A 23,869-nucleotide genomic window follows, 5' to 3' on the forward strand; every position below is an offset into this window, starting at 1 on the left:
AAAATCAAGCTTTTTTGGAAGTCGAGGAATTTACAACCTGGCTGAACTGACAGGGAAAAACCTGGTGGCCATAAACATACAGATAAACAAGCATAAAGAAGGCTGGAAACAGGGAAGGAACTTTTCACTAAAGAGGTATGTAGGAAAAATACTGTGATAGGAAGGTGTGACTTAAGTGGCCTTTTCCATTTCTAATGTCTCTGCTTTATAAAAATACAAAAGGTAGTCTGAACCTATGTCCATTTCCCCAAATTCAGTTTCACTTTGGATAAATCATCACTGCCTTGGCTATGCTTAGGTCTACATTGCTTCTTTCCCACACCTTCTTCCACTCCAGTATGTAGCTTCAAACCTTGCACTTGATCCTTCTCTGTCTCTGTATTTCCCCGTCTTCCATGAAGGCAGTCACTGATGAATTTCTGGTCTTTCCTTTATGATTTTACTGCAGCTATTCATTCAACAAAGTGCCTACAATTTATGGCATGATTCTTTAGCTGGCCAGCAGGAACGGGAAATGTTGTAAGTTTGTAAGTTTGTTTGTTTGCTAGAGATCACCCCTTCATTTCTGTAGAAATAGTGGATTCTTGTCCCTGGATGAGATTCATTCAAAATGTCCCATTTGTTCATACGTTGACTTTCACACTATCAAATTGCTCTATCTCAGCAATATATCACAAATCTACCAATCTGCAATAACACTGAGAGCATTAACTGTATAGCAAATGTAAGGTAATTAATTTAACTTTTCTACATTTGCTAGGAAACAGTAAAGCAAATTTGCATTACCTTACATTTGTTTTAGAATAATAGTTCCTGGTGCTTTGCTAACACCTGGTAATTAGTTTGATTACTGTCTTAATTATCTGCCTAAGCTTGTGGGGTTTTAATGCTTAATGTACTGCAATGGACTTTCAAAATACATGTGATCCTCTTCTCGTTAAAATATGAAAAAAACCCCAACTGTATTCCATAATTTAAAATCTGATTGACACTATCAAATTTTCAGAAATTCCTTCTTAAGTACCTTGAGATTTAAAGTCTAAAAGTTTACTAGCATGTAGCAACAAAATCACACAAAACCTCAGATGATCATTTGTTAGTATTGGGATCAAAGGCTTCCCAACCAAGATCAGACACCCACTACTCCAGGGCTTCACATTGACAGAATAAAAGATGGCTTCTGCACTCAAGCACTTAATAACTAATGGTAAAATCTGAAACACAGACATATTTTGACTCTTGCTCATGAAAAAGTCATACCTGAAGGGGAGAACAGTATTCAAGAAATTGTAATAATCAAAGTTAGATCCAATACTTTCAGTGCAAGGAAATATTTTTATGTTGACCCTTGAACTGGTCTAGACTACCTTTCAGAAGTAAAAAGCAAATGCAGTGCCCAGTAACAGAACTTCATCCCCTCGGTCTTCTGCAGTCATATTTACTGGATTTGAAAGTCACATGGCTAAAGGGTCAGGTTTCCAAGAGGATGGTCAAGGAACACACATTAACAGATTTGTAAAACTCATGTTAGGTACTTAGAACACAAATAATCAAAATACCCTGGACTCATGAGATTCCTCATCAAGCCATGATGTTTTTATCAAAATGTCATCACATATAAACATGTGTCTCTGTTCTTTCTTTTGCATTTTTCTTTTTCTGTGCACAGTTAATTACAGATTTTTCTTCCTAGATAAAATACAGTAGAGAGTATTTGCAATATGCTTCTTTGCCTCAATCCTACAAACACTAAGGCACGTGCATAACTTTATGAAGAGGTGGCAATTCATTATTATTTATGTAAGTTACTCACCGGAGTGCGTCCAAAGATCGAATCTCAATTTTGATTCTCATCCTGTTTTTACCCCTTTCTGGGTAGAAGCAGACTCGAATGTGGAAATTTGCTATAATGTATTCCATTATAATGCAATTTGCTTTTATAGAAACTACCACCTATGTATGACAATTTTCTGCCTTGCCTATTATAGTTGAAAGACATTAAATGTGACAAAGCTTTTATGATTTTCTTATTAATAGTAGTTTTGTAACCAACTCTGCCTGACTTTATTACTATTAATATTATATTTCCTATGTTCCTGTTTTGACAAAGGTATGAGAAGGATATTGCGAGGTACTACATGAAAAATAAAATAAAGCAAAGAGAATTCATTTCAGCTTAGCACAAAATCGATATGGGATCTCCCCATAACAACTTCTGCTAAGGAGAGTCACTAGAATTGAATTCTCAAGGCATGAACAATTCTTCCCTTAATAAATAGACCAAAACTTGCACTGCAACTGTTTAACAGGAATTACACATCATGTTCCAGCTCTTGCCATGTTAAGTTATTTTCTTCACATATAAAATAGGCAAAAAAAAGAAGATTTGTCAGGGTCTTGTGGTTTTATACTATTTGCACAATGTGGAGGAACATCACAACCATCATTTTACAGTCTTTCAACTTGAAGCAGAAGTTACAGACTGATTCAAGTGGCATAAAGGACTGAGTGTTGAAAAGAAAGCAAGAAACTTGCAGCTGATACAGATTTTAGCACAGCAAATTGGAAAACTTAATAAGAGGCAGACCGAACTTCTCCCAAAATAGTATTTTCAGCTACTCTGCACAAGCACACACAAAAGAGGAAACAATGATTTCAAAAAAAACCCCCAAACAAATCTGGAAGTTTTCCCCAGATAATTTGTAGAATAAAGAACAACTCTTTGGCCCTCAGAGGCATGATGTTAGCCAGATATCATTAGTGTGCAAAAAAATCAAGACCAGCTAAAGCAGTTCTGTATACCAAAATACAAATTACTTTAGTTACGTTCAGATGAAGGCACTAAACTGGAGCCAGACTGTCTGCCTGTGGATTTCTGTACTAGACTGGTCCATCCACTGGAATGCCTCCTGGGAGACTAGATAAAAATATCCTGGAAGGACCAATATTTATATGTGTGTTTTGATCAAGAGGAAAGTGACTGGGATAAAGCCCCAAAAGCTCAGTGTCCATTAGTAGAAGAAATCTATTTAATACTGTCTTGGAAGTCAGCTTTCAGCAGAAGATGTTCAAAATCATTTCATTTCTTGGAAAAAAATACAAACACCAAAATGACACTTAGAACACCTCAGAAAACAAAGAGATTACTGTCAGGTAGATTTCTTGTGACAGCAATTTGGATGCATAAAGCCTTTAAAAGAAGCATGAAAACAAGCAAAATATATGAATAGTATTGTAGGAAGTGGTTTTCAATGGGTGGCTGTCCTGAACAGACTCAGAACAAAACTGACCTCTGGGAAAAGTGGAAATGCTTTATTTAAATACCAATATTTTTAGCTTAGGGACACTTCCCTATATTATGTAGTAATCTCAGATTTAATTTCAGCTCTAACTCTCTCATAGGGGACACTTGTCCCAGGAGAGATTCATATGGGTGGTAACGGAGGAAGAGAATACAACTCTTCTTAATAATCATATGTGGTGGCTGATGAAGGAAAACTCATACTCCATAGGGAGTTTCTGTTCCATGCTCTCTAGAAGGCAGTAGGAAAATCAACTCAGAGGTCCCAGACAAGGAGGGAGTGAATGGAGAGGACAACTGGAGGCAATGAGTGGTACACTATTAATACAGGTGGACAAGAGAATATTTATGAATGAATTTGGGAATGTCATCATGGGTATTAATGGCAACAAAGTTTTTCTGTTTAATGACTGGACAAGCAGAGAGTGAGCAGTAAAAAGCTTCTGAGCCCTTTCAGAGAAGTATACAAGGCCTCTCTAACAGCTTTTTGTAATTCGCGATGTTATCAAAAATGGCAAAATATGATCATCAAGTGTGGATTTGTTTTGATTTTTGCACTTGGAAATCACATTCTCTCCCTTCTAAGTTCACAAAGGAATTTCTTTTTTTAACTAGTTGCACCTTGAGTCACATCATTTATCTTGGCATCCTTACCCTATGGGTCAACCTGGGAGTAACGAATGAAGCATAAATGGTGGGATGTAGACAAAACTCCAGCTTAATCAGCCTTCAACCAGCAAGAATAACTGGAATGCAATAGAACAAAGAATACTCACTGTTCATAGGGAATAAGAATGTAGCTCATAAACTTTAAAGAGATGATATCTCCTAACACATGTCCTGTCACATCAACCAATGCTCACTTAAGAGCTCAGCATTGCAGAAAAAGATATCTGCCAACTGGTGTTCAGCTGCAAAAACCATCATTGTCCACACAAGCCACAATATAACAGCTCCAATGCCAATGTTTGCAATATGCTACTGCAGTAAGTAATTTAAAATAGAAACGTACTAGTTTTATGAAGAACAAAGCAGATGAGCAATGAGCTAAACAGCAAGAGGTACTCTTACTGCTGGGATGCAGCAGGGTTTCCCTGAAACCTAACACAGCTGTAGCATAGTTTTTATTCCCTTTTTATGTTAGCTTTGACCAGCCCAATAAAATAACCACTACACCAAAAATCACAGAGAAATACTTGCAGGTAGAAAACATCAAGGCACAGAATATCCTCTGGGTAAGTTTTATATTTAAAATTAAAAGAGACACATTGACCAACCTCTGGCCAAGTCTCTTCCAGTTCAGTTGGTTTGAAGCTATACTCTACTGGTGCCCAGAGAAGCAGTTTTCCCCGTGTTTTAAATGAGATGCTTACAGCTGAATCCAACAACTTAAATCTTTGAGCAAATTTTAATTTTGCTTTTAACACGGTTATTATAACAGCTCTAGAAAATCCTGAAGTCAAATAACTATCACACTATGCAAAGTGCTGAACAAGTATATACCAAGGAGAGTGTCCATTCTCAAGTTCATAAACCCTCAGACGTAAGTCAGAAATTTGTTGTTCTCTTGACAAATATACCATCTGAAACTTGCCTACTGGATCCAGGCCTTCCCAAATATTCTCTGCCAATGAAAGCCCCCATTGCCTATGGGAATGTTGGTTTGCCTTTTCTTTTTCTTTTCTACTCCAACCACTTGTTAAACTGTAGAACTATTTTTAAAGAGAAAGTGTTTATCTCCAGGTACAACTGCAGCTCTCAAGTGCTTCTGCACTCACACATAGATCCCTTCGCCAGGCCTTAATATACTGCACCTCCCCTCACTGCATACCTGCGCAGCCTGAATTGAAGCAGAACAGAGAGGTTAAAAGACTAATTTCTGAATTTTTCTTTTCACCTGGTTACTAAAAGAAACTGGGAAAAGAGCTGGTGAAAACAAAGAATGAAAGTTTGCATGTCAAAGAGCAGATGGGAAAGAACTGTAGGTGAATATCCTTGCCTGTCTGTATATTCACATTAGCTCTACACTCGCTCCTTGCATCTCATCTCACTCACTCCTTGCAAATATGAAGTGAGCACACCTGGTAGAAGTGGTATAAGGAGATGCCTTTCCTTAAAGCAATGTTCACATTAACAAGACACGCTATTCTCATGTAGAAAATTTAAATATGGGAGATAGGGAAAATTCGGCTTTTCCTGTGAGGGTTTTTTTTGGTGGGGTTTCTTTTTTTAAGAGTAACCCAGTTATGTTATACAAAATGGGCTCATAAAATACATGTGGAAGAACACGGTATGCACAGCTGAGCATCTGTGTGACATTAGATGCCTTTATTTTTTAAAATCAGATAGCAAATCATCCCAATTAAATAATTTAGTATCACCACTATTTCTTTTTTCATTGTTAAGTAATGATTTTATACCACCTTTCCAAGATAAAAAGCTCTCTCAAGACTTTTGAAAGACCTATGTGCTCACACGGCTTCTGCTGACAACCTCACAGTTCCTGCGCTATTTACTCTCATAGCAACCCCATTTTCATAACAATCCAATCTTCAGTCTGTATTAAGATCTTGTATAAAGATGGAAATCATATGCAGAAAAGATAAGGACTACGTTTGTTAACAATGTCATGCATCAGAGACTGAGTCAAGTCCATCTATGGTATCTTTCTCTTCTCCCATTTCTAACCTCTTAGGCAATTAGGCTCAGACACATCCCACCTTAAGTTTAGGCAGCACTTCAATTACATGCAAAAGCTAAAGCCTCCTTGCAGTTAACAATATATATATTTGAGTTTCACTGGTATATTTGAGTTCATTACATTCCAAACAAGTTGTATGTAAATATGGCAAAGGCAGTCACTGCAGGAAAGAAAAAGTCTACAGTGTCTGGAAATGAACACCTTTCCTTTGTTGTGTGGATGCCACCTATCAGTACCAAAAAAGAAAAGAAAAGAGAAAAGAAAAAAATATTTTACTTAGGAATTCCCTGTCTTTTGCTTCATAGTCATCCATGACATTTGTTTACTGATGTTGATCTCAGTTACCCTTGAGATACTCTTAGTGTATAGAAGCCGACTTTACCTACTGTTAGTACTACTGGCTGTTAATATGCCATTACTGTTCTAAAGTCTCTGTATGAAGAGTCAATTTTAGCAGCACATATGTTCTTAAGAACAATGGTACTGGGATGTTTTCAAATATCCTTACTCCTAACCAAGTGGGAAATGAAGAGGAATTACATTTCTGTTGCAGTTTCCAAGACAGTTTTCAAACTTATCCATACATGTTTTGTGAGCCGCAAAATGTACTCTGATTTCAAAAACTCTGCATTAAAGTTGATTTAGGAAACATCTTAAGGGCACAATCAAAAAAGAATGAAAGGAATGAATGCATCACTGGAGCAATTCAAAAAGTTCTATGGCAGACTATAGGCTACTCTCAAAGTGATAGAAATGTTCATGTTCAGCTAGGTTTGTCTCTTGTTTTGAAAACTATTAGTTGGAAATGGTTCTGACAAAGTCACTGTTGTTACAATGTCTGAAAAACAGTAGAAGAGGATTTCTTGACAGAGTACTGAAATGTGCACAGATTTGGCACTGTGAAGCTGCAAAGAAGTAAGGCTGATTTTTTTAAAACTACATGAATAACTATCCTTATCTTAGAATTCCAGAAATTCAGATTTTTCACTTAGCCTGTGATTTTTCCTATTTATTTTTAATAACCAAAAAAGGCTGCTAACATAGAAGACTGGCCCATCCATGGTTATAATCCACATGTTTTGGCTTTGGACATTTCTGACCCACTGGTTGGAAAGGTAGGTGTGAAAATCATTTCTGTAATATACTATTTCTTACATGTTTTTCTCAAGTATCTTATTCTGGCCAGAATAAAGAGGCTGAAAAGATGCTAAACAAGCCCTTTATCTGATAGAGCATGAACATGGTTATGTTATGTTCTATGGTTATATTCTTAAAAAGTAATACCTTTGCATTCATTTCACTGGAATGGCACAACACAGAGAAAACTATGTATGTACATACCAACATTCCCCCTATCCATTTTCTTCCTTCCACATATTTGTTTTAATTTTTTTTCATTTTATTCAGGCCTTTAGCTCTACCCCTCCCACCAATCTGCTCCTGTTGCTATGCACCAGCCCCTTCTCCCTTGCCGGAGCAATCATTCCCTGGGCTCCATTCACCAGTACAGTGGGGCCCGCTGCTGACTCAGCAAGGGAGCTTCTGCCCTTGCAGGCTGATACTGCCTCTCTTTGCCTCCCTCACTCTTCTTCCTACTCTCAGGCTCACTGCTCTGTGACTTGAACTCCTTTTGGACTCATGGGAGGGGAGAGGATGCTTAAAACTACTTAAGAAACAGTTTCACTCCCCAGCATTACTCACCCCAGAGCCAGCCAAGGGAACCAAAGATTTCACAGAAAAGGTGGGGAGTCAAAGAATAACACCTGCAGCTGGCACTGAAATAGATCAGACTCTTACTTACTCACCCTGATTCATCAATTCATAAATTCATCCACCACTCCAGTTTCTTATTTCTTCCTCTACGCTTCCAGATACTCTCAGTTATTTCCATTTGTGCACTTCATCTATTATCTCCCTGCAATGTCTCTTCCAATGTCAGAAACCTCACCCTTGTTCCTCTATAAACTCTTCCCTCATTTGCAGCATCTGCTTCAGCCCTTATATATTGTGCTTAGGGTCTGTGTCTCATTTCTGTCCTTGACTTCTTCACATTAACCCTCTGAAAATGGGGTTTCCTGTACCCTTTCCCTCCAACTATGATAAAGCCATAATGAATGTGGGAGGTGAAAAATATATATATATATGCAAGCCAGATAGCTCTGATAAAGTGAATTGACACAGAATTCATAGCTCACATACCTTACCATACTTTTGTGCATAGGATCCTGTAAGCAGTGAATGAAAAACTATGATTGTTTCATCCAAATCCCAAACAAATACACGCTGAAAAGAGAATTGGGGAAAATATTATTGAACAAATAACATCCAAGTTCCACCTCCATCCAATCCAGGGGGGCTAAAAGTCAACAGAGTCCTAAAGTTTCATCAAGAATTTAACAGAGCAGGTTTTCTCTGAAAATCAGCAATAGCAGTGTATCATGCATGGTAAAAACTCAAAAGGAGAGTAACTTTTTGTCTCTTCAATCATTTCTTATTTGTCCTCGAAAAAGCTTTTCATGAAAGCTCTATAACACAGATTTCAGAAACATGACGTGGGGTCAAACGTAATTGTTAAGGATAAACAGTACTTTCAGATACTTCTCTGCGAGTCTTATTGATTCAAGATTCTTCTTTATTTCTACTGTAGAACTAAACTTAGATCTTGGGTAAAAGTGCTGTATGCCACATGTAATGCAGAATTTAAATAATATTATAGAATATAACAGATCATACTAACTCCATTTCATTAATTCAATTTCACTAGTTTTCATTTTCACTGGTAAATAAAAAACAACAAATAAATATACAAACAACCCCCCCAAACAAACAAAACAAACAAAACAAAACAAAAAAATCCTGAAATGTAAGAAGTTAGTCTCTTCACTGGAAAAGTTAAATCCTTTAAAAAGCAAAAAATACATAAGTTTCTGTACAAAAGCAATGGCATTTACATTCAGTTCCTAGCCCTGGAGCCCACTCTGCTACCCCAGGAGGGGCTGTTTAGCCAGCCAAGTCCCAGCACCAGTTCTGTCTTCTTCTGTACCCAGCGCTGGTCAGTGAAGGCAGAGCAGTGGGGCTGGCCAGGGCTGCTGGCTCCCAGTGCTGCTCTGGTGGCAGTGGGGCACACACTGCACTGGCAGGCAGCACATCCCTGATGCCAGAGCTGAAGTATTACACACACAGGCACTTCACTTCCTCCTGTCACTGTAAGGCAGTGCACTGCTAACACAGGAGTAAAAGGGCTATAATTTCTCTGTTGCTAAGACATCCCCTGTGCTTGAAATCATTCTCCTGTATATTAGGCAGATATATTTCATTGCTAAACACTGATCTTGCACTGTACTGAAGTATAGCCATAACTTCACTGATAGAAGCTGCCTCATTGAAATCCGCTGACATTACTTACAAGCACAAGGACCAACTGGTGCCTAAGTACTTAAAAGGGTACGTCCAGATGATCCTGCATATTTACATGGCATCCATAAATACATGCAATTAAGCTGAATGATATATTTGAGATTTCCTACTCAAAAAACTAAAAGAAAATGTCACAATTTTGAGTACAGATTTGTGCTTCTATTGTATGAGGAACTGCAAGACATGCAATCTGAGAGCTAAAAAGAACAAGGCTGAAACACATTTACCTTTCTGCCTAACTTTGTGATGCAGAACAGTAAAGTCTCATTGTACATGTATGTTAAAGCAGCTTCTAATCTCTGTTGCATTCAGTTAGTGAGACTGAGTCCATGATGTTTTCTAAAATGCTTTAAGCTATTTCTACGGATGTAGTTTTCAGAATTTACTCTTCACAGAAGAAATCTCCACATCAACATTCATCAATTACCACAGGCATACCTCCAAGTCACTGTCCGGAGGGGGTGATGGATTATTCTTCCGTCCTCTACCTCTAGACTTCGACCCAGAACTCCTACATGTTCTCTCATCGAGATCTTTAATTGGCGTGGAGGGGCTCTGCACTGTGTCAAACTCCCCTGTGAAGTCAACCATTCATATAAAAATTAGTGCTGGATTTTTAAATAATTTATTTTTTTTCTTTTCTCAAAGTTGGTGCAAAGTCAATGACAAGATACATGTAAAAAAAGCTGTAAAAAATGAGTGATAAGGTGGCTTGTCTTATGTAGATGGAATCAGCAGATGCCACATACACTTTTGACTTTACCAATGAAAAATTATAAACCCTAGCAGAATAAGATTAAAATGACACATATGCATCTGCAGACACATACACAAATATGCATAAGCCCAGGCAAAATATAATCAAGGATAATGTATTTTAGAAGTCACACCAATGGCTTCTCAAAACATGAAGTGCCTTTTACTTAGGTAGTTCATTTCCCATGTTTGAAGTTCAGCTAGACTTATTTCCAAGTCCTGCATTACTTTTACCAGAACACCCTCTGACACTCGTCCATGCCCCAGAACAGCCAGGCCGCTTCCTGCTTCATCTCCTCCTCCCATGTCACCTACTCTCTAGCAGAATTCACTCTTTTTTCCACCTTACCTCTGCCTAAAAATTGGCAGAGGAAAGTCATATATTATATGCTTTATAAATGCAATATTCCAGTTATTCGACTTGAAAGAGGATGAAGTCGTACCTGCTGTGTTCTGATCATCTTTTTTTCCAGGTATTGTGTGCTGGAAGGACCTTTCATCTGGTATGGCACATCTTGTCTTAATCACACTCAGGCCCTGACTTACTCATTTAATCTACTTTCTCTCTCTTATGGTAACAAAGGGCTTTAGAGGTGATCACAAACCAGTAGCTATGTAAGACTGACTGAAGAAGATATCTCCAGGAAGGATGGCATAGAACATCTCTTTACAAATCATTTGAATGCCACAGCTCAGTAAATGAAAAATATAATTTTTTTCATAACACAGTGCCCCTTTAAAACTTGTAGCAATAAATGTAGTTTGGCTACGTTCCCAAGTGCTAAATGACAAAAAAATGTCTTTCATCATTTATACTATTGATGATTTCAATTTTCTCCATTAAAGAAGGAAAGGGTACAGCTTTGATCTGATATCTATTACAGAGTTTGATTCAAGGGAGTCCTTGAGCTGCCTGTAATTGTGCATTTCTGGACCACTTTGGTAATATTTGTTAAAAGTGCTCTTGATGGCACATCTGCAGAATAAATTCATCATCATCATCATCATCATGGCTAGGCTTCGCGAATGAAGATTTGGGAAAGGCTCTATCCACATTTGTTACAAGCACGCTGGTGGCTAATGAGGCCAATATGAGATAGACATGTCCGATTGCAAAAGGCACAGCAGAAAGACTCCTTAGGTGGTATATTCTGCAAGACACGATTCTTTCTGCGTTGTCTTTTCTCCTCGAGAGTGATCCTGCGTGCGTTCTCAAAGGAAGCAGAATAAATTAACACTTGGTAAAAGCATTTCCCAAGAATCATCTATAATGCATCTGATTTTGAGCTGAAATCTGAATTTTTTTTCATTTTTACTAAAGAGCATCACTGAGTGGCCAGCAGATGAAGGAGAGTGATTTTTCTGCTCTTTTCTGAACTTGCTAGACCATATCTGGAAAAATGCCTAGTTTAGGGTTCCCAAGTAGAAGGAAGATATTGACAAACTGGAATTAGTCCAGGTAAGTGCCACCAAGTCAGTTATTGGGTTGAGCATGTAGTAAGAGAGGTATGCAGGGAAAGGAAAAGACGCACAGACAGAAATCACAGCAAGGGTTATTCCTATTAGATATTAGGAAAAATTCCTTCACTGTGAGAGTGTCAGGACCTGGGGTGGGTTCCCAGCCAGAGAGGCTGTGCATTCTCCATCCCTGGAGATACTCAAAACTCCACTGGACACAGCCCTGAGCAACAGCTGGCTCGTCCATGAGCAGGTAGGACCAAAAGACTCACTGAGGTCCCTTCCAACGTGAATAACTGAATATTTCTGTGATCTTCCTTAAGTCATTGACCTCTTTGCTTCTCCACAACAAAGAAAAGAAACCAATTTTGATCTAGCAGGCTCTAAGAAGAAAAAGGAGACTGAAGGTCTCAGTTGAGTCTACAGTAACACATAATGTAACACAACAGTTGAATTCTTAATCTCTTCCATCATTTGTTTACACCTTGCAGTCAACCACATACAAAAGATACTAAAAATAAATATACTGGAAGATTTACATCTTGACTGGAAACATACTGGTGTATTTTTTGGAAGAAAAAGATTTAAACCCATAATGTTACATTCCTGAATGGCAGCTCCAGAGCTCTAGACATTGTGATGAAAGTATTCCAGATTCAAGGAAAGGGAGAATAAAAAGAAACTTAGCTCCTGAGCCCAGTGGTTAGGACATTTACCTGAAGAACGACATATCTAAGTTCTCTGGGGTACACTTGTTTATTTGACTGATTGATTTAAATGAAGTATAAAGACTTATTTTCACGGCCCAGAATCCACAGCCCTGTATGCATGTGGAAGGTGATGAATCCTCCATGAAATAGGAGGAAATCAGGTTTGCCCCTCTCGCTTCCTCAGAAAGTGCTTCTCTGCTTGTGCAGAACAAACAGAGCAAAACTTTCAGACAGCAGCTAAGAAGAGATTTTTCAAAATTGCAATTTGAGAATTTATTCCAGATACCATTTTAGATAGCTCTGTCCTGAATTGGATAAGGATTATATGCATTCTATATTAGTTTCTCTGTCAGTTAAAATTCTTATTTTCCAAAAAATGACAGTAAAATTAAGCAGCAATAACAATACCTAATGAAAAATGTTCTCATTGTGGTTTCTTTTGTTCCTACAGAATGATGGGAGAGAGTTCTTGTTGAGTAATCATTTCTATTCCTAGTATGATGTTGATGCCAGTAAGGACACTGCAGGCAGTAAAGCAATCAATAAGATCACGTTATCTTACTTCTTTCCCCGTAAGAACAGCAAAATATATTTTGGTAAATGTAAAAATGTACAAAAAGAAGCTTCTTAATCAGGATCCTTGTGCAGTAAAGACCTACACTGGCTTCAAAAGAAGTTCTGAGTGTGCAAGAGTTCTGTACAAAAATACAGTTTCCTAGATTTTTCAGACAGAGTGGAAAAAATATCTCAAACCAAATCAGAAATGAAAAGGCAAAAATTAAGTGAAGATGGATGTTTACATTCTTACCAAAAGAGTTTTCATATTTATAACATTTCAACATTCTACAAAAAAATCAGAACTCATTCTACAGTAATGTATTAAAACGTCTGTTCTCAATGACTGTGTTTATAAATAAAATACAAAAAAAGAAGCCGTGTTCTAAATCTTCTCTGAAAGTATCCAACAACCAAAGTAAATAACTTTAATTTTCATTTAGCATTAGCCATTACCACTTGCCCCAGGCTTCTGTTTGGGTCAATGCTGTACATGTTTGCATAATTATCTACTAATTAGTATTGTAACTAATCATTGTTCCTTGTAAAATCTAGATATTTAAAGCCAACTTTATTTCATTATGCTAATCTCTAAATCAGAATGAGCAGCTGTCTCTTACTTGAATGCAAGGTATGCATCCATTTTAGAACTGCAGAAGTCAGTAGGGCATGTTTTTTCAAACAACTGTAGGCTTAATTGCTTGAATTGCTTTTTACCAACAGCAGGCTAAAGGAGTAACTGCGTTCTCTTATCCTCTGCTTTAGAAATGAGGTCAATACTGATAAAACGAAAACTTATTAAAAGTTCAGCCATGTAACATAAAGAAATGTGAGAAATTCTAGTATCAAAGAGTACTGAAAACATTACCCTCGTGAAGAGTTCCTACTGCAGCTCATACTAGAAGAAATTTTTATTACAATGTTTGAAATTTTTTAGCTTTTCCAAGATTCAACACATGCCTAATAAATATACTACATAACCTCCTGGGCTATGAACAGCATCAGGGATCCAACAGAACAGGAGGAAACTGTTAAATGTGGAATGACCGCTTTATCACAGATGTTCTTACACACATTCATACACTTGTTCATATCCAATACGAAGCCTTTCATTCTGTGGAGACCTTGCAGCACTCCAGTTAGAGGACAGGGAGTTACAGTACCACCACTACAAACGGAGGTCATCTTTCGTATCCAGAATATTGTTTCCCATCTCTGGTTTGATGTGAACATCCTCTCCTCCTTGTTAAAACACAGTTCTACCACTTAAGGAGGAGAAAAGAGTTTATGCAGTGCATTTAAACCTAATGCCATCTCCCAGAGAATCTGCAAAGTGTGACTTCATTGTGGGTACCAAATTAGAGAGAGTAAGCTTTGCTGCATCGTGGTAACCAAACAGGAGCTAATATCCTACAGTGATTCACCTCCCTTAACCCTGGACATATGAAAGTGAGACACCTTAACATGAAGCTTTTATTCAGGTCTATTTCCTCTGCTAGAGTTTTATTTGCCCTAGATTAAATGTACTTATGTATTCATCAAATGTACTCATATATACTTATCCCCTGAGACCTCATCTCAGGGTTCATCTGAGTTATCACTATTTGAGATGAAGTGCCCTAGGGGATACCTATTTCTCTCACAAATGCTCTGTGGTAATGAGTGCATTTTGAAAAATCTTAATATAAGGCAGGCACAATACAAACTCAGAAGAGAATCCTTGAGGCTTGAGCATCACACAGATGTGGGATGGATGAATTTCTGAGCCCCTTCATACTTTCCTTATGGATTGACTTTGCTACATATTCTTACCTGACACAGCAGACAGAAGATGGCTTCAACGTTACAAGCCTGTTTTTTTTTTTTCTGGCTTGTAATGTGTTATTGCTTGTCATGAATAGCAGAAAGAGTGAAGTCTATTTCAATTTTCATCTCATTTTCTTTACTTGGTCAATAAGTAAAATTGTAACTGTTATTAACTCTTGATCTGATGGGGATTTATTATGAAACTGAGAAATCCTATATGTTTGGAGGGTACTAGAGGTTTTGATTAGATATTTGAATTAATAGTTAGAAGAGATGGCAGAAGAATGAAGTGCCTTGCTGTGTTTAGTCCTAGGTTTTAGCTGGAGTAAGTCTTAAGGACTTAAGGTCTGTTAGACAGTAAGTGAACATGGTGAGTGCTAAAGATCTGCAGTATCTGAAATGGTCTCCAAGACACTGCACCTCACCAATGGAAATGTATTTTTACAGTGACACAGAAGTGCATAGGCATGACATGCATTCACAAAGTGGGCGTTTCACTCTCAGCAGAGGGTTGCATGATCAGCGCAACACTCAACAGAAATAAGGAACAGATGGGGGTGGATTTGTTAAGTTCAGATGAACAACCTACTTAAAAAGAAAGCAAATTCCTATGTTTAAACAATCCACAATCAAGAAAAATCTTCAATGTTTCACATACGTCAAGCCTTCGGTAATTTTTCAACCTGTTCAAATTCTGTAAGATTCCTTTTTTTGCCAATTCTCTTCAATACTAAGGGTGTTCGTAATAGATGATAAATTTACACAGCATTTTTAGGAAACAGAGATACATAAGGGAGAGACAATATGGGAAACTGATTTTCTCAAATGAGAATATGAAGGAATAATAAAGAAACAAGGAAAAGTACACAGGACATGCACAGTTATCAAAATGTAACTTTTAAGTACGCTTCATTCTCTTTTAAAAATACATATGATTTGTATCTGTTATAGATATCCTCCAACTGTTGAAATTTCACTTGATTTTGCATTACCTCTTAACTTTTTCTTCCTAAATTTACATTCTGAGACTACCGAATAATGTATTACACTTTTCATAAAAAAAACAAGGGAATGTGTATCTCCCCATAGCTATTGCATACCATATCCATATCCATATCCATATCCATATCCATATCCATAGGATACCACACCACACCCCAAACACACACACATGCACACACACTTGGACTTTAAAAATCAGCCTGAGGAAAACATCTGGGTAGGAAAAATTTCAACTCATGTAATTAAAGTTCCAACATTTTTAGTAAATTTAAGCAGCTTATATTAAGTATGAGGCCTTGCTTATACTTTTCTACACAGTGTTACCTTTCCTTTGTACACATTCATTATAATAATAGTCCTTCCACTGTACTTTTCAGTAAGATGGTGCAGTTGTTGGAAAAATTTATGCAGTTAGTTGATTTTGTGACTAAAGCACAAATTCCTGCCCTATGCAGAGCCTAATCCAAAAGTCAGTTTGTTAGTCTTTTTAGAAATGCTCCCAGTCTGTGGGTAAGGGAGACACTACCCATGCTGCCTGAGTGAAGCCAGTGAAGAGACGAAGCCCTGGAAGACATTGCTCTGAGTGCTGAGGAAAAATGAACTGTCATTACCCACCAGGGGTGTCCTAGGAATACAAGTAACAGGTTACTGTGCTCTGGCTGTGATGTGGTGGCTGTGCACAAGAGGGCAGGGCTGGGCAGGCAAAGGGAGCCTCCTCACGTCTCCTGAGAATGCTCTTTTTGTAAATTAGACTAGTTCAATACAATTTTTTTTAAAGAGACTTGTGTTATTAACCTATTTCTCTATTCTTTGTTACCTAAATTAGTGAATTAACTAGCATAGATGGCTTGTACACATTTGAATAAAGCCCAGCCATGCTCTTGCTAGCATGGCTGGGGCATAGTTAAATGAACAATGGTATCTTGTGTTAAATTCTTTGCAGCCATACTTCAGAATGTGTAGGTGGAAACAGGAAAGTCCCACTGTCACTAATAGTGACAACCATCTCAGCCTGCAAACACTTCATTTAACTAGCAAACATGACAGGTTTCCTAACTACACAGTAAAAAAGCTTATTTTGGCAGGTTTACATTGTGAAGTTTTCTGAAAGGCATGACTTAAAATGTCAGTATTCAAACAAGGCATTCAATCAATGCAAGGTGGATGTGGAAATTCCGTCTCTATACAAGTAGAGAATAAAACAGAAAAATTGTTTTCACCTGAATGCAGATCTGTACCTGGTTGACTAGTCAAGCCAGGGAGAGAGTCCTGTAACTGGTAGGTTGATGATGATGATGAAGTGCCATCAGCCGTGTTGTTTGAGGTCATATATGCACCATATGTTGATGCTGAGTAATACTGTGCATATTGATTTTGGCCAAAAGCTGTGTATGATGGATAATCCTAAAACAGCAAATGCAGCAGAGCACTTAATTAAGTACAGTAATGAATGATTCTTTCCATTAAGTATTTCTAAATGTACAATCACATGACTTTTTCAAGCATTCTGAAGGCTTGGTTAGCACTTTTTTTAAGACTATTTAATGTCTTTTAATTTAAGGATATTTGCTAAAAAACTACAGTGAGATTGATGAAATATTTAAATGCCACAAGATGTAACTAGGCTTCCAATGGGATTTTGATCACTTTCCACAGAAAACAGCATTGAACCACAGTGAATGTCATTCAACATAACAGACCAAAGTTAAAGTAACATGCAATAACTGGAGTGATATAAGTCCTCTCATAATTGGCAAATAAAAATTCATACCTGTTGCGAACTACTGAAGTTTGTGGAATTTGAAACAGAATTGTTTGAGTAAATAGTGGACGACGGTGTAAAACTAGAACCTAAAATTAAAAAATTCAATTAACTGTGAGAATTTGCTTGTGAATCAAAATAAAATTCTACATAGAATACTCCATGTTAATATGTAAAAGAATCAGAAGAAAAAAACAACTTTTATTTACTGGTAAAATAATAAAATATTGTAATGAAACTTTAACAGAAATGAAATGCTACTTCCACACATACAGGCATACATTTCTCTTCACACCATGAAAGGAAGATATTAGCAGTAAGCCACCTCACTGATCTAGAAAGCATTTTTCAATTTATTGCAGTGTCTCATCTCTCCTAAAATACTTTCTTCTCTTTTGTCTTAATTTCTAACATTTTGGTGTTACATTCACAAAACAAAATCTTTTCAAAGACTATTTAATGATTGGTGTGTTTTTAATCAATCTGTAATGAGACATGTCCTTGTTTTCAGCATAAATCAGATATTCATATTGTAATTTGTAATATTCAAAAGATTAACCGTTGTACAATTATCCAAATAAAACATGTTGTCAATGATCAAAGGGTAACAAGTAAATAACTAAATGAATAGTAAATGAAAGAATAAATATGAATTAAGGAGAAATTCTAAAAAATTGTTAACCCAAGTATCAAATTATGTCGTACTCTGAAACATGGAAATAAGGCAAATTATTTATATTAATAAATATAACAAATGCTTCCAGTCCTGCCATGTAATTTTTTACCCCACAAAAAAACCCCAAAAAAACGTGCAAACAGGGACTGTATTGCATGACCAGATCCAAACTACCTTATCAAAATGAACACACATATGCATATTAGTAATGGAAAGAAATACTTAGCTTTAAATTTTTTTTGGAGTTGGCTACTCACCTGGCATCTGATAAGAGTAGGGTGTTTGGCCTGGCTGTGGGGTCGAAAACCCCGGGCTGTAACTGAGGCACCCGCTCTGCAGTGGTGATTGGGTCTGCGAGAGCCCACTTTCTGTCTTGATGCCTGGCAACATTACACCCAAATCTGTATAAGAAATTAATTTTCAACTGATTCTTTAAAATATTTTCTTACAGTTGGGAAAAATAAAACAGAAAGCAAAAAACACTCAAGTTGGCAATGCTTTTTTGTTCTATATAAAGTGAAGTAATAAGAGGCCAAATACCGTAAGTGGGTAAGCTGTAAGGCTGTCCTGTCTGTGAGTAGGCTGTATAGACCGCTGGTTGCTGCATTCCTGAATACTGGGTTTGTCCGGCATAGGCAGACATTGTTTGAGCTGCTGGTGTAGAAAGAATGTGTGGATAGGGCCTAAATATCAGGAAAAATAGCATTACTGTGGCAACAAATACTTTGTATGTTGATTCAAGCAATAAAGTAAAGCAAAAGGTTTAAAGATGTCCAAAGGCAGTTCATTATTCTGCCAACTGCTCCTCTTCTGGGATTTGTTCCATCCCCCACTGAAATAAGCTGAAAAACACTCTGTCTCACATTCCCCAAGGCACAGTGAATATTTTGTGCCATCCCATCACTACAATTTAATTCTTAAGCTACTGTGTCCACTTCGAAGTGGGCCCTGACACTGCTGCACAGCTTTAGATGGATTTGACCCCTTTCAGCCAAGATCAGAACGTTTAAATTAGAAAAGCCCCCACGCTTTTTTAATCCAGTGGAGGGAAATTTGGACTAGAAGAATAAAGAAAATACAGAGGTGAATGCTGAAGCTAGTACATTATGTCATCTTTGTAGGTTCTGCTTCAACAGACCTCTAGCCTCTAGCTTCAATGGGAGATGGATCATACACATTAAGAGGGGCACAAAAAATATTGACAGCAATACTTTGGTAACCAGATGGGCTTTAAACGTTTGGAAAATATAGGCTAGGGAAACAGAATGGAAACATAAATGGTCTTTATTTATGAATACTAGGGTTTTATAGAGAGATTGAATAAAACCAAGTTCAAAATTTTTGCCCTCTAGAGTTGCAAAAATATACAGAGAAACATTTTTCTTGGATTGTTTTGTAAGTCAAATAAGACTTTATGGACCAAGAGTTGAATAAACACACTCTGTAGAATTACGCTAACTGAAACCTGGCCATTAAAAGCCATGACTAAATTTCAGATTCTAATTTTTAATTTTTTTTTCTTTCTAATTATTTCAGTACAGTTGGCAGCTTTTACTATCAGAAAGGGATTGCTCATTAATTTATATGCCAAAAAATTGTAACAGTAGATTAAAAAATTCTATTAAATCTTGTAACGTATATGGCCAAAAATACCTAATATAGTTTGCCAAAACCTGTTTTAAGTGGAACGAGGGCTCTTTGTTCAGGCACCTACTTTCCGTATTAATAAATATTGGCTACCATCATGCCAATACAAATTTGGGGAAAAAACCCACAAAACTTGAAAAAGCCTAATCAGCTACAATGTCAATGTTTTCTCTGTATCAAAGTCACACAGGTAGCTGTGTCCTGTATCAAAGACACGGAAACAAATAGATGGCATACTGGAATCAAGCACCCTTGTGCACAGCACTGATCATAGGACAAGCAAACTAACAGACTGCCAACTGCAGTAGTTTCATCTTCTGTGAACATCTTCTGTGTTTTTTCCTAATATTTGCACTCCTGGATTCATGTGATTGTCCAAAACCCTGTTTTCCTCAACAAAAACAAACAACCCCCCCAAAACAAACAACAACAACAACAAAACAAAAACAAACAAACAAACAAAAACAACAACAAAAGAAAAAAAGACATTTTCTATTCCTATCACCTGATGGCTTAAAAATAATGAGATTAAAAGCTAATCCAATTTATTTAATTTATTTGATTTTTAAATGTTATGATATTGGAGAGGGATGAGGAAAGGGTGGTTCATGATGGTGGAATGTTTGGAAGTGTTTGGCAATGATGGCCCTGGGAGGGTCAGGGACAGGGCTAGCCCCAGAATGCAACTTGCGCATGCAATTGTGATTTCTATATATAAATTGACTTCTTCAAAATATTTCTGTATATATTGCTAGTACTGTTAATATGCTGATGTCCAACAACATAATAGTCTGATTTTTTCCTTCTATTGTGTGCAGATATTCAAGGCTATTTCTTGTGCAGCAATACTGCACAGAGCGGGATCTTACTCTGCAGATACATGAGGAAAAAAAAGCTGGAGAGGGAGCCAGTACTGTGGCTTAAGAATTTTCCTTTTTCTCTGTTTCTTCTGCTGATGAACACTTGTTTGCTACAAACCACAGAACTGCCTACAGCCAAGGTCAATTCCCTATAAAAGACTAGAAGAGGTGCAGACACTAACTTGGAGGGATATATCTGCGGAGAGTACTGGTGCGCTGATCTTGGACTGTAGCCACTACTTGTTATTACTGCAAAACAGAAAACAAGAGTACAGCAGTTAGAAACACCATGAGACCGATACATCCAAACGGTGTGAACACCAATGCGGCAAGATTAACAGAGAAGCTTATTGAAATGCACAGCTTTTCAAGGAAGCAGATGTCCCTTGAACTGCAACATCTTAATAAAAAATAAAAAAAATGTAAATCATTCATTGCTGTGCGGAACCCTCTAGTTAGCATGGGGGTGTTGTGCTTTTTCAGCTTGACTGACAGAAGCATATATTTAATAGATCATCTGTGATCCACACACTGTAGATCCTTCAAATTTGCAAGCTGCATTAAAAGGGAGAGTTAAAAAGAATCTTGTGATTTAACATAGGGTATTGAGATAACATACACATACCTTTAAAGGCTCACATTAACAAGTTCAATTTTAATACTGGATGGAAAAGCATGTTTTATATGGTTGTTGCTAATTTTAGTCAGCTTAGGAAGACACTAGGCTGACCACAAGAAAGCAAATATCATTCTTTATAAACAAGCAGATTAGAATACATTCACTAAAACCAATATTTTTATTGTGAAGTATGGATAAACAGTCCTGTTCAGTAGCCATCCAAATTGTGTATGTCTATACGATTCACAGCTGCATTCTTCCAAGAAAGCTAACAGAACAATAGTCATAACCAATTAAAATTTCATTCAGAAGCGATGCTCACACTGGATTAATTCCAAGTGTTTGGAAGTTTCTCTTTCCCTTAGCCATCTGTCTTGACTAAGACAGATGTATTCCAAATATATGTACTCTAAAGTGTCGAACCAATCCCTTCAGAGCAAATCCATACTGGGCAAACATACAGAGTGTCTTTATTAGGCCATCTGCTGTTCATTCACTTTTCAAAAGATTAAAGTAGTATACAATGAAGCACTGGAATTTCTTTAGTCTAATCAATCATAGTTGTACTTCAAAGTGTACCCTCTTCCTGAGTTATTCGTAATGGTAGTAGAAATGAACATTCAGAATTATATAAGTGACAAATAGGTTTAGGTTCCTAACTATTTTATGAAACATGATATATTTCTACATCCAGGCCTAATTAACGTCTTCCAGATCTATTGCTGTGAACATATGCAGAGCTTGATATTTTTAAAGCTAGTTTAAATGCATTTAGAATGTATAGGACTTAAAAGCAAAATACAGTAGAAGAAAAACAATGAACTTATTTTTAAAATGTGCAGTTGAGTATGGCTTGAAAGTGAAGAAGAACTGGATAATAACTTTTAAAGCATGTGCCATCAGATTTCACAAAAGAGTTGCTGTTTGAAAAGATATTGAGGGTTTGCCCATGATGGAAATCTGCTAAATTTCATTTTGTGTGGTTATTCTTTTTTTTTTCTGAGAATGCCTTTCCATAATTTAAACTCAACTCACAGAATGATCCGCTACATGTGCAGGCAGCTATTTCCAGAGTTAGACAAACCTATAGCTGTATCTATCAACATAATCAGTCCATAGAACTCTAAAGGATGTTCTTAGTTATTTAAGGCTCAAAGAGTAATTACTCTTCCCTTTTGTATCTCTGTGACCTTTCTAAAGACAAGCAATAGCTAATAGAGTGACCTTGGTGATTCTTGGGGCAAGGAACTTTTGTGATCCATTATTGGCTTATTGGATCACTTTTGCCCATACTGCTCCACTTTTTGTCTGATCATTTGCTGTATAAGAGTTCACTTGAATAATCAGTTTGGTTAAAGCACATTTACCATGCCACCACACCCTATGTAAACTACAAAAGAAATTAATTACTATTAATTTAGATCACTTGAGCTATCAAAACCTAATGTTTTTTTTTAAAAAAACTGTTCTGCCTGCTTTTTTTTTCTTTCTGCATATGTCTTATTTTAAAAATTCAGAGAAGAAAATAAAATGCTTTTGGAATATGTCTGGTTTTAAATTTCCTTTTCTTTCTTTTTTCCAATTTTCCTAATGATACTGCCAGTTGTAAGGAAAAAAAGAGGCAAGACTAAAAATCTGTTTTTTTCACTCTTTCTCTGTAGTTTGTCCCAGCAATTTGTGTACTACATTTTACACTATAAGGTGTTTGAGAAACACAGGGTGTAAGGCCTACCATAAGAGAACATTATGACTGAGTGGAGTCTGTGGACTTCATCTGTATCTCATAGATCAAACTGGTAACTCTAAGGGTTATCAAACTTCAACAACTTTGACTGCCTCCTAACCCTACTTCTGAGGACTGGTGGAAATGGAGGAGATGTGGAGGCTGGTTGCTGTGGGTTTTGTAACTGTGCCACTGTAAATAGCCATTTAAATGAATGGGGCTAAATGCTGTTTTGTGTTACTTATATTAAAACAAAAAAAACCCACCAAAATTGTTTCTTCTCTGAAAAAGTCAAATATTCCTAAGCTTTTACTATTTGAATTTATCAGAGGAATGTTCTTCAGGGCAGGTATAAGACCCTTGATCTCTCCAGTTCCCCTACGGCACTGAGGGCATATTGCACTCCCCAGCAGCATTGTTTCACAGAGGGGACAAGAAGGCTGACAGCCAGCCCTTACCAGTTACTCTCTCAGATCAACTGGCCAAGGTGGCTGTGGGGGATTTAAATGACCATTAACTGTTTTAATAGCATGTCTTGAGATCAGTATATTAACACAGGTTGTAGTTTTGTATTTTTTCATTACACATCTGGAAAATTCCATGTAAAAAAGTTAAGTTAAAAGGACCTCACTTAAGTAACATCGCAATCTCTATGCACAAGTCAACCAAATGTAGGTTAAACAGCAGTTAAACAGACATTTCCTAACTTCACCTTTATAGCCTTCAGGAAGTATTTTCTATATCCTTTTTTTTGTGTAATAAATCCTAAGTAAAAAGGATAATGAGATCAACAAGTATCTTTCTCTCCACTCCATTAAAATGACAGTTCTTAAATTAAATCCACTATTGTAAGCAATATATACACAAGAATGCATG

The 23,869-nt window shown here is 37.0% G+C and overlaps 1 protein-coding gene across 3 annotated transcripts in view; it reads right to left on the reverse strand.

The window, feature by feature from the left end:
* Nucleotides 1–23,869, reverse strand: part of EYA4 (EYA transcriptional coactivator and phosphatase 4) — a 156,015-nt gene that overhangs the window by 17,619 nt on the left and 114,527 nt on the right. For 2 of the 3 annotated variants that reach the window (XR_003535437.1, XM_027690695.1), the window contains exons 7-13: nucleotides 20,834–20,900; nucleotides 18,685–18,827; nucleotides 18,402–18,545; nucleotides 17,478–17,557; nucleotides 16,945–17,110; nucleotides 9,858–9,994; nucleotides 8,202–8,285 (exon numbers count right to left, since the gene is read on the reverse strand). Coding sequence is in view for 1 of the 3 variants with exons in the window: in XM_027690695.1 (XP_027546496.1) it covers nucleotides 8,202–8,285; nucleotides 9,858–9,994; nucleotides 16,945–17,110; nucleotides 17,478–17,557; nucleotides 18,402–18,545; nucleotides 18,685–18,827; nucleotides 20,834–20,900 (821 nt within the window). In the remaining 2 variants the exon portion in view is untranslated. Of the gene's footprint in view, nucleotides 1–8,201; nucleotides 8,286–9,857; nucleotides 9,995–16,926; nucleotides 17,111–17,477; nucleotides 17,558–18,401; nucleotides 18,546–18,684; nucleotides 18,828–20,833; nucleotides 20,901–23,869 lie in introns of all 3 variants that reach the window. The other variant, XR_003535436.1, reaches the window with a different exon arrangement.

Source organism: Neopelma chrysocephalum, unplaced genomic scaffold (genome assembly GCF_003984885.1).
Source record: "Neopelma chrysocephalum unplaced genomic scaffold, ASM398488v2 Primary Assembly neopelma1_23, whole genome shotgun sequence".
NCBI lineage: Eukaryota > Metazoa > Chordata > Aves > Passeriformes > Pipridae > Neopelma > Neopelma chrysocephalum.